General features: G+C 46.3%; 1 protein-coding gene across 1 annotated transcript in view; it reads right to left on the reverse strand.

The window, feature by feature from the left end:
• CDYL (chromodomain Y like) overlaps nucleotides 1-13,002 on the reverse strand; it is a 347,146-nt gene extending 334,144 nt beyond the window's left edge. Inside the window, exon 1 of the mRNA XM_069217515.1 lies at nucleotides 12,454-13,002. Coding sequence (XP_069073616.1) covers nucleotides 12,454-12,477 — 24 coding nt within the window. The 5' untranslated portion in view covers nucleotides 12,478-13,002. The remainder of the gene's footprint in view (nucleotides 1-12,453) is intronic.
• Nucleotides 13,003-13,348: the final 346 nt, after the last annotated feature.

Consider the following 13,348-nt stretch of genomic DNA (forward strand, 5'->3'; position numbering starts at 1 on the left):
GAAAGAAGGAGAAATGTGTATGGTCTCCAGAAGCTGACCAAGCCTTTTCAACTTTGAAAGAAGCTTTCTCCACTGCCCCAGTCTTGACTCATCCGGACGCGGATCGACCCTTTTTATAGTGGAAGCTGATGCTTCAGATGTGGCAATAGGAGCAATCTTGTCGCAACAAAACAAGGACACTGGTCAACTTCATCCTGTAGCTTACATGTCTAGGAAGTTGAATGAAGCCGAACAGAACTATGTCATTGCTGAAAAAGAGCTTCTGGTGATTTGTGACACCTTTAAAAGAATGAAGACATCATTTGTTGGGTGCCAAATACACTGTCACGGTATATACTGATCATCGCAATCTTCAGTTCATGAGTTCCGCCAGACTTTTGACTCCTCTGCAATTACGCTGGATGCTGTTTTTTTGCCGAATTTGATTTTGTGGTAACCTTCCGGCCTGGTAAAGACAATCGCAAAGCTGACACCTTGTCCTGCCAACAGTCTACCACGTTGCCTGCAGTTCAAACCTCCAGAGATATCATTGCTCCCGACAAAGTCCTATGTATCATAAAAACTGAAGATTTCTTTTAAGACATCCGCAATTCTTTTACTGTTGAGAAATGGCAGACAGAGGCCCAAGCAGATCCAAAAAGGTCAATCAAGCAAAGATAACCTTTTCATGACGCTCGTTTGTTCGTGCCCACTACCAAACTTCACAAGATAGTTCTTCACTGGTTGCATGTTATACCTACGGCAGGTCATCCAGGTACTCCTAAAACTCTTGAATTAATCCAACGCTATTTTTGGTGGCCTACCCTAACAAAAATTGTAAAAGCAATGGTAAACAACTGCGAAGTCTGTGCTCGCACTAAAACAAGTAATTCAAAACCGAAAGGGTTGTTACACCTACTCCCAACCCCAAGTCGTCCGTGGGAACACATTTCCTTAGACCTTATTACTGGTCTGCCAGTGGTTCAACAGCATTCAGTAATTCTGGTGGGTAGTAGATAGTCTCACGAAATATGGACATTTCATTGCCTGTAAGAAACTGCCCACCTCTAGTGAACTGGCAACTATTTTACTGAATAGAGTGGTTCGTTATCATGGACTGCCAAAAGGGATCCTCTCCGATCGTGGGTCGCAATTTGCCTCCAATTTCTGGAAGATATGGTGTAAAACACTCCAAGTGACATCTACACTATCTACTAGCCACCTTCCTCAAACAGATGGTCAAACGGAGAGACTAAATCAGACTTTGAAGCAATACCTACGTGCTTACGCTGAAAAACCGCTTAATTCTTGGACATCAATGCTCCGGTTAGCTGAGTCAGCCTACAATAACTCATTCCACACTTCTACTGGCGTTACACCCTTTTTTGGTTTGTTTGGCTATCATCCTGACACCTTGTCCATCACAATCCCTCAAGAAAGTTCTCTTACTCCAGCTGTGTCAGCTGTCTTGTGGTGGAAGTGTTGGGAACGTGCACAGACCCCGAGGATCTGGTGACTCTGACAATTGGTTCCATTGGAATGGTGGTCATAATCCACTGCATAGTATTGTGTCCTGAGGCAGACCCTAATAAATCAATGTAAAGTGTTGAAACATTAACAATGTATGCTGAAAGACTGATATTTGGACATGGCTCTGCCAGGTTATGTTATGTACAGATTTCTCACACTGGATGTCTTAAGAAAAACAAGTCATTTTGCTTTGGTGACCAAATCTGTGGATTTATTAATATTTTATAGAACCTGGTACGCAGCACTAAGTACTTTGTCACCTCCATTCTTAAAGTACTGTCACCATGAAACAATTTATGAAGTTTGTTTCAGGACCTCTTCAGCTCGGATTCACCCACAGGATCAGACATGATGCTTATCATTCGAAAAATAAATATTATAGATTCCACAATAAGTGACATAGAAACAGTATCTATTTTGCAGTTTATATACTCAGGCTGCATTTCGGACTATAGGGTGGCACTACACGCTATGATGCATCTTTTTCAACACTATCTGACCTTCAAAACCCACCAAATCAGTTTAAGCTTTTAGCATAGCTCTTGAAAGCAGCTATAGCATCTACAAAGACTAGGACAGTTAAGTGGTTTTCAAAGTCAAGTGCTGTGTGAGCAGAGACGCTTGTGAATGTTTCACTATATCCTGGCAGACTTTGAAGAGCAAGCCCATTGTCCATATGTACACTATAAAAAAAAAACTCTTATGGCTCTTATATTTCAACAGGTACCACCCTCTGTCTACTTTTCTCACCAATGAGCTCCAATCAAAGACTATTCAATGTGTTGCAGAAGCATGGATCAGTAACTGAACTACCCTGATCGGCACTGGAGAAATTCCTGAAAGGTGTTGAAATTGTACTCCAATACATAGTTCCTTTCTACAAATAAAGGGCCAACCATTTTGCCTTGCCCTGTTTCTGAGGGCTGTGTGTGATAGACATTGGGTTTTGTGCTCACCTCTTGTTCATTTTATTTATAATCTTTATTAGTTTTATACAAACATATATCAAACATTTGCATGATGTAGGTACATTTATTACAGAGAATGATTGTGTGTGTAAGGTTACAATATGGTTCACAATATAATTTCCTCAATGCACATCCCCCACTGGTGAGACATGTTACTGAGTATCATTTCTCTTCACAGTACCAAGTCCATCTTCCATCACTGCATATTTGCAGCAGCCTGCAGTAGATGTCTGCATATTTACAAGCAATCACAGTAGGCATTATGGGCGAAGTGGCACATGCACATTCCCATTACAGAGATTTTAGTTTCCGGGGATAGTACATCGAGGGAAGGAGGAAGGAGTGAAGGGGGTGTGATCCCAGTGGTATGTTCTACCATCGGGGGCAGAAGGGCAGAGTGCCCCTGGGTAGATGTGTGGGCAATTATTAGTGATAGGGCCGGTCCTAATGAATTTTTGTCTTGTGTAATACTACAATACCAGAAGGTATAACACGTTCTTAGGTAACAGTGCATATGGTGGAGTATTGATGATGGGGATAGGGGGCCATGGAAGACTTCACTTTCTGTAAGTAGGCCTGCCAAATCAGAGGTGTCTTTGGTACTGTGTGAACTAGAGCCCCAGTTGCCAGTATCTGTTCTTTTTCGAAAATGGCTGTTTTCAGGTCTGATAAACACACCTTACGATGTGGGGCTATTGCGGACTTCTAGCTCAATGCTGTCCGACATTTTGTCAACACCAGTGCATGATCTATGAATCTGTTAGCTGATTTACCGTTAGCGGAGCGAGTGGTAATTTCTAATAAATAATGGGCACTCATTTTCTGGATGGGTGTCGCCAGCAACTCTGCAAGAAAAGTGATATTTCGTCCCAGAAGATGGCTATTTGAGGGCAACTCCATATCATATGCAAGAAGTCTGATGGGAAGTGACAGCAGCAGGGGCAGGTGTCAGGTGACCCTGGGTACATCCGAGCCAGACATGTTGGAGAGAGGGAGGTATGATGGAGGTAACTGAACTGTGTATATTTTAAGAGCACATTTGTGGAGACTAGTTTAGGCATTGCGATGCATTAAGCCCATTGTTGGTTTGTCAGAGCAGTGTTGAGTGTAGTGTCCCAATAGGTGTGCAATTAGATAAGCGGAATCTCTCTATCGGACCAGAGAGAGAGAGATATACAGGCAAGTCAACGCCCTACACCCAGCTCCATGCAACAACAGGGTCTGGAGTAGCCTTGAGGTCTGAGGTTTGTCAGGTGTTTTAGGCCACGTTTCATACAGGTCTCATATGAGAGTGGTGTACAGTAGGAAGGATCCTTGTGGAATACAGTAATTGTCTATCATATGCTCAAAACATAGTCAGAATTTTATCTGTGAATAAATCTCCCGAACTAGTTATTCCATCTGTAGTCCATGCCACGACCTCCAGACGGGATTGCAGTAACCAGCAACCAGGCAATGCCCATAATGACAGTTCCAATGTACACAGCGGGTGGAGAGCAGAGGTTACCCCATATTTAGTCCAGCATGTCGTGCTACCCACATGAGAACACTGCCCCCACTTTCTAGGAGTCTACAGTTCTGACCCCAGTAGGCACTGCAACACCGGAGGAGAGGGTGTGCCCCCGAACCAATGTCCCACCTCGATGGTGTTATGGCCATCTAACCATTGCATCGGCCATTGCAGCTGAGCAGCTGCGTAATAGAGTTCATAGTTAGGAGTCCCTAGGCACCCTGTTCTGTGGAGCATATACTTTAGCTAGTGCCACTCGCCTCTTGCCGTTGCACTATATGAGACTAACAAGGAGTGTGCATAGGTCTGCAAACAGATGCACGGTGATCATCACTGGTAAGGTGGAAAAGAAGTATAGCAGTCTGGGTTGCAATATCATTTTAGAGATTGCCACTCTTCCCAACGAAGCAAGCGGTAACGATGCCCAGCATCGACATGGGAGGAAGGATCTTGCAGCGGTCATGGCTCTGCCCATGTTACGACTTAGATCAGTTTCTGAGTGGTATGTTCTGACCCCCTGGGTATTTAATAGTCTGGCAGGAGCATGACAGAGGTGTAGATGGCAGTGCCACTAATTGGGCCTCCGACATGTTCAATATGGGGAATAGGTGGGATTTGCCCCAATTCGTTTTAAGTCCAGAGACATCTCCAAAGCATTGAAATAGTTCAATAACTTGGGTTAAAACTGTGCTATCTTTCAAATAGAGCAAGGCATCGTCAGCATACAGTGACACTATGTCTAAGTGACCATATGCATGTATCCCTCAGTTTGTGGTACAGGCTCTAATTGCACTTGCTTATGGCTCCATTGCCAAGGCAAATATAATGGGAAACAGTGGGAATCCCTGAGAAGTACCACATTCTGAAAATCAGGGCTCAGATACTGTGGGTCCTGTTTTGACCCAAGCTAATGGTGTATTATAAAGTAGGGACACCCAGGCAAGAAATTTGAGACCTATTCCCATCTTTACCAGGACCACCTTTAAGTAATCCCATCCCAAAGTGTCAAAGGCCTTTTCTATGTCTAGGGACGCCACCCAGCTGTTTGTGTTTGTTGAGCACGCCCAGTCTATTAGCATTAACAGGTGGCGTAGGTTCAGGAAGCTGTTGCATTCGGGTATAAACCCATTTTCATCAGAATGGACTATGATTTGTGCTGTAGGATCAAATGATTGGCCAATATCTTACCCAGTATCCTGTAGTCTGAATTCAACAGGAAAAGGGGCCTGTATGATCCATTAACAAAGGGTCCCTATCGGGTTTGAATAAGATCACTAATACAGCCTTGTGAAGTTTACTGGGGAGCATTCCCTTTGAAAGGGCCTAATTATACATTTTAAGTAATAGAGGGGTGAGCTTGAGGTTGCATAAAACTCTATTGGCCAGCAGTCCACTCCTGGGGTTTTTTTTGCACGCCATTTGACTAATTGCTTCTGAGATCTCAATTTCGGTGATGGAGACTTCAAGGTCTGTCCACAGCGACTTTCGGAGTCATGGTATTCTACTGTGTCTAGAAAAGACCCAATTAGAGGGGCGTCTGTGTGGCAGGGTTCTGTGTATAAGTCTCTATAGTAGGTATGAAATGCGGTGTTAATTTCCTTTTGTGTATTGAGGAGTGTGCCCATTTTATTGCATATTGTGGTGATTGGGGGCTCTGGTCTTTCGGAACGAAGAAACCAGGCCAGTAGTCTACCTGCCTTATCGCCTGCTGCATATTTACAGGCATAGTTGCATCAGTGATGTGGTATATGCCAGTCGTGCACTGGCTAGGAGTGGCAGCCATTGTCATCTGGGAGTCGCCTTGCGGGTTGCCTGATGTCAGACTAAGTTAATCAATTCTCTACCAACATAGTGTCAATTTGGAGCCATAGTGCGCAGTACAGCTTTGAAGGTGTCCCATTCTATGCCCAGGTCTGTGGCTGTACCCTCATTGTGTATAAAATATGTAGTGATATGGTTGGAGATGTTGGTGCAGAAGGATTAGTCTTGTAGGGCTTCAACTCGGAAAATGCCAAGTCGATATACAAAGGTGTTCTTGGCCCCACTTCAGTTGGACTTGTAAGGGGCAATGATCTGATTTAGTGCGAGACAGGCATTCAGCCATGGAAACCATGGGGAGGGCCTCTTAGTTACAGTATATCAGGTCAATCCGGGTGTGTATATAATGTAGCCCTGAGTAGAATGAATATTCCCTCAGCAAAGGATGTAGGCTGCGCCTTGCCTCTGTCACTTGTGTGTGTGATGCCCAACTTGTAAGATGTCAGGTTAGCGACTTCGAATGTGCTGTCAGTGGAAGGTGGGAGAGATCTTTGTCGAGGTCTGGTACACAGTTGTAATCCCCACCCCAATACATGAGTGCTTGTAGATTATGTAGCAGGGACCTGGGATGGCGTGAGGAATTGCAGGAAATGGTCCTGATTAACATTCGGGACACATAGGAGTATGAAAGAAATAGTCCTGTCTAGTGCACTCTCTAGGGCTGTATACCTACCCTCAGGGTCAATCTTTGTGTGTATTATCTCCAGGGGTGTCCCCGGGGAAATACAAATGAGTGTGCCCCTGGCATATCGAAAGTAGGTAGTGCCCACTAATGTGCCCCTCCATCGATGAAGCATGCACTCTAGATCTATTGCTGTGAGGTGTGTTTCCTGTAAAAGCGCAACTTGAACCTTATGTCTATGCAGGTGCTGACAGACTCTATACTGTTTCACATAGCTAGCAAGCCCCCAAGTATCCCATGTCAGTAACATGTGTTATGTGTCAGATCCCATGTCCAGTTCAGAAAGTGTGGGCCCAGCATGTCCTGTAGCGCAAGTTCACAATCATTTTGCACTCCATTCCTCAGGAGGCACTCGCTCCCCAGACACCCCCCTTCTTAGTCCATTGTCACCTTAAACTAATTAAGAGTTCAGTGCTACGCACACAACAAAAACAGAAGCATAACAATCAATAATGCCCCACCTTCTCCCGTCAGTACGCCAACAGGCGCCCAACCCAACTCACTGATATGTAAACATAAAGGAAAGAAACACAGTCTATAATAGCGTAACACTATGGGGGTAACAACTAGATTGAAAAGTGTAGCATCACAGCCCCCAGTCACCGTATATGATTTATCTTGTCATGGGTGCATAATGTAGGTAGTCTATTTTTGAGGGTATGACGTCCCTGGAAGGTGGAGGGCATATACTTTCAGCTATATGACATCAGATGCTTGAGAGGTAAGAGTCGGATCTTCTCCGAATAGGTGAGCAGTCAGCAACATCTGGCTGTTGGGTGTGTCGTCATCAGTGGCGGTACTTTCTGATCTTGGGGAAGACAAGGGGATGTTGCTTCACAACCCACCTCAGCGATCACATGTGCCCATTCTTTTGCTGCTTGTTCTCTGGTGGGTCCCATCTTTGGTTCCTGGTTCTTTGGGCGGCGGCGACCTTGGGTTTCCCACATTGAGAAAGTACTGGGGGTGCTGTGCCAATGACATACCGTTGCGCTCCAGCCAACCCCAGACTTCATCAGGAGTGCAGCAGAGGGTGGCGCTGTCACCCTATATTATTTTCAGTGTGATAGGGAACTGCGGGCATATTTGATGAAGTGGTCCCAGAGGCAGATTTTGACAGGAAGAAAAGGAGGACCTGCGCTTTTGCATGTCTAGTGTGTAATACGGATAAATGTTGACTTGTATATTTTCCACAGTCCATGGGCCCCCGCGCCCAGCTGACCTGTAGGATATGGTCTCTGTCTCTACACTTGAGAAGGCAGGCCACTACCAGGTGTGGAGGGGACACCGGAGGAGGCGGGGGGTCTCCAGGGTCACTGTGGACCCGTTCCACTGAAAGGAAGGAAGATTGCCTACCCTGCAGACTCACAGAGAACAATTCAACCAAATAAATTTCCATGCTAGGTCTTTCAATTTGTTCTGGCAGTCCCACTACCCTCACATTATTCCTGCGGGATCTACCTTCCTAGTTGTCAGCGGGTTGCCAGAGGTTGTCTATCTCAGAATGTAGAACCTTGATATGGGTAGAGGTAGCCTAGACTGTAGGTCTGAGAGTCTAATGTGGACTCGGCAGGTTCGATCTAGCCCTTCAGTTCTCTGTGATCGTACAACATAGGTTCATGTTGATAGGGAGCGCATTCATTTTTGGTTCAAGATTGGTTTCGATGTCTGCCACTGCAGCTAGTATGTTGACAATTGTGCATGTATGGGCTGCCAGCATGTGTTCCAGTGCACTGCCGGTTGTTCCATTGTGCCACCCGTGGGCTTAGCCTACTTTGTGTGGCCCATAGTGCAGAAGAAGGTGCAGCACTAAATAGCCTCCATTCAGAGCAGGTTTGGCGTGGCACATGCAGTTCTATATCCGTACGGCGGTGACCACAGGGAAGGGGAGTCAACGTTTGAATGGCAACACTTGGGTAGTGAGCATGTTCCTAGGGGGCTTCTCGCTAGGGGGTCTGTAATAACACCTGGTGGATATGCCCTGTATTTGGTGCCAGCGCTGACGTGCTGCACAGAGGACAAGTTCATCCAGATACTCTCTGGTATGCGTCAGTTATATAGCTGATCAAGAAACGGCCTGGTAAAGCCCCTTCAGCATGCAGCAACAGTGTAGGGGTGACCTGCTTCTTGCACTCACTTCCCCAGTGTAGATTCTCAATTCAAGCCCTGCACGTATGTCCACAGCTCTGCATCACAGGTCGTCATACTGCATAGCAAGCTCATTGAGCTTCAACTCTGGGACAGTGCCACTGTTTCAGAACTGATTTGTAGGCCTCCCTTATTTACAAGCGTGTTCTCAACTTGCGCTCTATTCAGTGATTGAGCCACCCAGGACACAGAGTCACACTGCTCACATCACTGGGGGCACCATCTTTTGCTTATTACAGTGCTGTGCTTGCTGGGGGTGTAGTACCAGGCATCTGTGAGGTACTCGCTATAAATGTCACTTCTAGCCTGCGGCTTCCCTCACGGGTTGGAGGTTAAGGCAGGGCAGCAGTGCCCCCTGATACACCTTGACTCTGCAGTGGAGCTTCAGTGTTGGTCTGGGCCCTGGGTCTTCCTTTATTGCAGGCGTAGCTTAGCTGCAGTCCAGTCACTTGCTTTCCTCTCCACTCACACCTGGGGGCTTTCTCTTTGTGGTGCCTAAAGTAGTTATGGTGCCGTTAAAATTGAATGGTTGGCTGTGTTGCTCCCGCCACTGCCATTGCTTGTCGTTTGCAGTTCACAGAGTTCCGCCGCTGCCGACGGCGTGGTTAGGATACAGTGCTCGGTCTAGGTCTCAGCTGGTAGCTAGCAGCATCCACATCCACGCCACTCATTCAAGGCTATAGTACGCTCTCTCCCCACTGCTCCAGTACTCTTCGGCAGGTCTCCTCCCGTGAGGTGATCGGCCACCCCAGGCCCTTGCTCCTGGTCCGTCCGGGCGTTATCGTACAGCACTGCTTAACCGCTCACGTGGTCGGCTACGCCTGGAGTGGTCAGAGCCCCGCCTGATACCCTGGGGGCAGCGTTTCAAGTTGGAGGGGGTCCGCTCGTGTTCAGCCACGCCCACACTTCTAAAGGCTGACCAGGGAGAACCCTTTATTTAGCAGGATCAATTAATGCTGCCAAGGGCTGCAGAGCACTGCGCAGCGCAACCTACTCGGTCACCATCTTGGCCACACACCCTCACCTCGAAGTTAATGGAACACTTAAGTGGCATTGTCCTTTTATTTCTCCTTTGAAGCGCCTAATAGGTTTTACATTTAGGCTTCTTCAAGGAATAAGTCCACACTTTTCATTCTTCTATAGATGATGCACGATTTTGAAGGGTCTGTCTTTGATGGGTGAGAGATGTTTTTTCCACAAAAATCCAGAGATCCCGGCTAGAAATCCAGTTGCTATACGGGCTGTTGACACTTCTTCTGTAAGCAGATTCATAGGAGATGTTTAAGGTATTTTGTGAACACTGGCAAGTGCCCACGGTAAAAAAAGGAAAAAAGTATGTTATTATGAGGCACAGTGTAGCCTTAAGCAATTTGAGTCATTTAAAAAGCCAACAGTAAATATCAAGACACAGAACTAGGTATGAAATGTATGCTCATAATATGGTCCACCAATAGAAGCAGTACTATTCAAAGTCTTTAACTAGCTTAGTCTCTGGAAAATAAAAGCCTTCTTTCTAGAAAGAAATGTGGACTTTGAGAAAAGCATGTAGCCAGATGACCCTTCCATACGTCTGCCTTTCTTCAGTAAAGCAGGACTTACACAAGGCACAGCCAACATTCAACTCAATGCAACGAGCACTCATATTGCCTGTGAAGGTACTTCCGACTGTTCTCAGCAAATTGTTAGAATGGAATTTTAAGAAGTACTACTAACGTTTAGGACTGTGTTGTTTTTTCTCCATAAAGAAAAATATGTGCTGACATCCACAAAAATAAACAATGACATTAAGAGAAATACTGTTGACAAACACCATCCAAAAAGTGTCAAACTGAACAGGTCATTTCAAGTCTTGCTCCAGTTGTACATTGTTTCTGAAGTCATCTACTTTAAATCCACCCAGTCTCAAATAAGCACAAACAATGATGTCAAGATGTTCTTCACAATAGCCAATTATCCATGAAACTAACTAGGACATTGCAGAACAATAACTCATACATCCTGTGGTACATAGTCTTGTCATTCCAGCCTCTTTTTGAGCATGGCATTTTTTTCCCCATTGCATATCCAATATCTCACCCTACTAGCTTTTCAAATATTGATATGGTTCCTTTTCTGATTTACTCGTTTGGGATAGATTTGGCCATATTATTTCTGGGTGGTGTCTGACTCGGCAGTACATAGACAAAAATAAATTATGATTATTGATCACATAATCTACAACATATAAGGGGAGGAATAAACAATTATTTTGTCGAACCATGCAGGCCAGAGTTGATAATAACTTGCAGTCTTTGTATTGCCAACCAGTCTTCTGCTTTATCACCAATTCAACAGTAGCCTGGTGCAATCAAGTCAATGTCTCAGTCATGGACTATCCAATAACCGTATTCTTAAAGTGAGTGTTGCCTCAAGGATATTTGGGGAAAACTTTAACAACAATGAAAAAAAATCAAAATGTCTTTCTTCTTGAACATTAAAATACAAAAACACAGGGACGTCATTCAGGGATCGCCACTGGTCGCAGCTGCGACGCTTGGCTTGTGCCTTGCAACCCCTGGCACTGCATCTGCGACACTTGGTCTGGGAGGAGGCAAAAATCAGTGCCAGTAACATAGGGGCAGCTCACCCTTACGGATATCAGTTGGGCTGCAATATCCTTGTTTATAGTCAATGTTTATTACACGAATAGTGAATACTAACATACTATTCACAGTTAGTGTCATAAAAATGGAGCACAGTTAGCTGGAATGTGACCCTCCGTAGCAGTTGAGGTAACTAAAACTGCTTATTTAAATGTATGTTGTGTACAAGTGTTTATGTGAGAGTGTGTGTGTGAGTGTGTGTGTGTGTGTGTGTGTGTATGATTGTGTGTAAGCATGTGTGGGTGACTGAATGTAAAGGTCGAATTACGTGTGATGTCACTTCTGCAACCCCTGGCCTTTTGGTGAACTGACGATCAAGCAAAAACATTTTTTCTGGATGTCTTTAACTGCTACCCTCGTTCACTAGTATATTAACAGGAGACCTAATGAATGAAGATCATAACGAGGTTCTGTGTTCCCAACAACTTAAAGACGTGTACAAATTAGGTGTACAGACGCGTAAGACACAAAAACTCACTTCCAACATGAGTTTGGTTTCCCAAACAATCCACACAACAGTGCTCGTTTTCGGTGTCCTCTTCCAATGTAAACTGAATAGACACTCAACTGACGAATCCTCACATTAAAGGTTCAATAGTGAGATGCAGTCAAGGGCTGTTATCTTTCATGGCTAAGCACACCAAGAGTATCCCAGCCCTCCTCTCGCCAAGTAACTCCTGATTGTCCTGTGGAATCTGCTCCTTCCGCACACTGATTACTATGGGATCTCCCGTGCACATCTTTAGCGTCGCCTTGGCTTTCTTGTCACTTTCGCAATTAACAGGGTGGCACTGCCCCCTCTGTCGAACCAGCCGAGTTCCCCGCCTACCCTCCAATCAAATGTGGTCAACCTCTTTGATGGCGGGGGGCCACAGAAGCATGACCCACCCCTTCTTCCCCTGAGGCAGTGATCATCCCTACCCCCCGCTCTTTCCACTTAAGTCAGAAGTGTGTCAGGTCAATCTAGCACTTCGAGGCCGCCCGCCCCATGAAAGAGAGATATACACCCTCAGCAACAACGTATGACTGTCTTTAATGCGGGCATGAACAGGAAGGGACTGTCTACTACAGAAAATGGGGAGCAAGGAGAAGGAAGGCAGCAGCAAGTGTCGGTGAAAAACCTGTGTTTTTTACATGGGGAGGCGGGATATTAGTGGATTGCAGACGTGTGTACGGTACCTCGTAGAGTTCTTCGGAGGCCATGCCGGGGACCGCCTGACGGGCGGGAGTTGGCTGCCGGTTTGGAGCTACTTTGTTGCAGTTGTAGGTCTTGTGCGCTTGGCCTCCGCTCCTCCTCCTCTTTCCTCCACTGTCGCTCAGCGGCGGAACTCGGAGCTCTGTCACTCAGCACCAGAGTGCGGTGTGAGTGCGCACGGCAGCTGCGCAGCAGCTCCTGCCCCTCGCTGGCATACACGGGCGCATAGCTCCATGCAGCGGCGGTGCTGGTGCCCGCCGGCCGAGCACCAGGATCCTCAATCGAGCACAGAGCCTGCCGGCGCACTCGCACACGGTTCCGTTTTCCTTTCAGCACCAGCGTCCCCCCGGAGCCTTCCCTCTCCCTCCTCTACCAGCTCAGCCGCCGAGCCCGCCCTCCCCTTCTTCTTCCTCCTCCTCATCTTCCTCCTCCCCTCTCCGGCCCCCACCCTTCCTCCCCTACGGTCCCCGATCCCCTGTCCCATTGTCCTTCAATTCCATCCGACGAAGCGTCGCTGCCTGTTGGGTCGACTCGTTCTTGATTTCCGTGTCTCTGATGCTAACATTTATTTGAGAGGGTGGGAATGGGCTGACTGTCCAGCTTTGTTTAATTAAGGAAAGAATAGTTACAAGTATCGCTGCTACCCCCTCCCCTTTTTTCCACTCCTCCCTTTCACCGACACACATCGATCCTCTTCGTCATTGAACCCGCCCCGTGGCAGTCTCGGAACTTCGACGGTTTTTTCCTCCCACGGGGTAGAGCGTGGAATTCTGTTTAAATTTACCGACACTCCCAACACCCGTTGCCCCTTTAGTTAATGAAAATGTGAATAAGCCGGCCAAGTAAAAGTTGCGAGCCATCCGCAATACACTGCATATG

This window comes from Pleurodeles waltl, chromosome 2_1, assembly GCF_031143425.1.
Source record: "Pleurodeles waltl isolate 20211129_DDA chromosome 2_1, aPleWal1.hap1.20221129, whole genome shotgun sequence".
NCBI lineage: Eukaryota > Metazoa > Chordata > Amphibia > Caudata > Salamandridae > Pleurodeles > Pleurodeles waltl.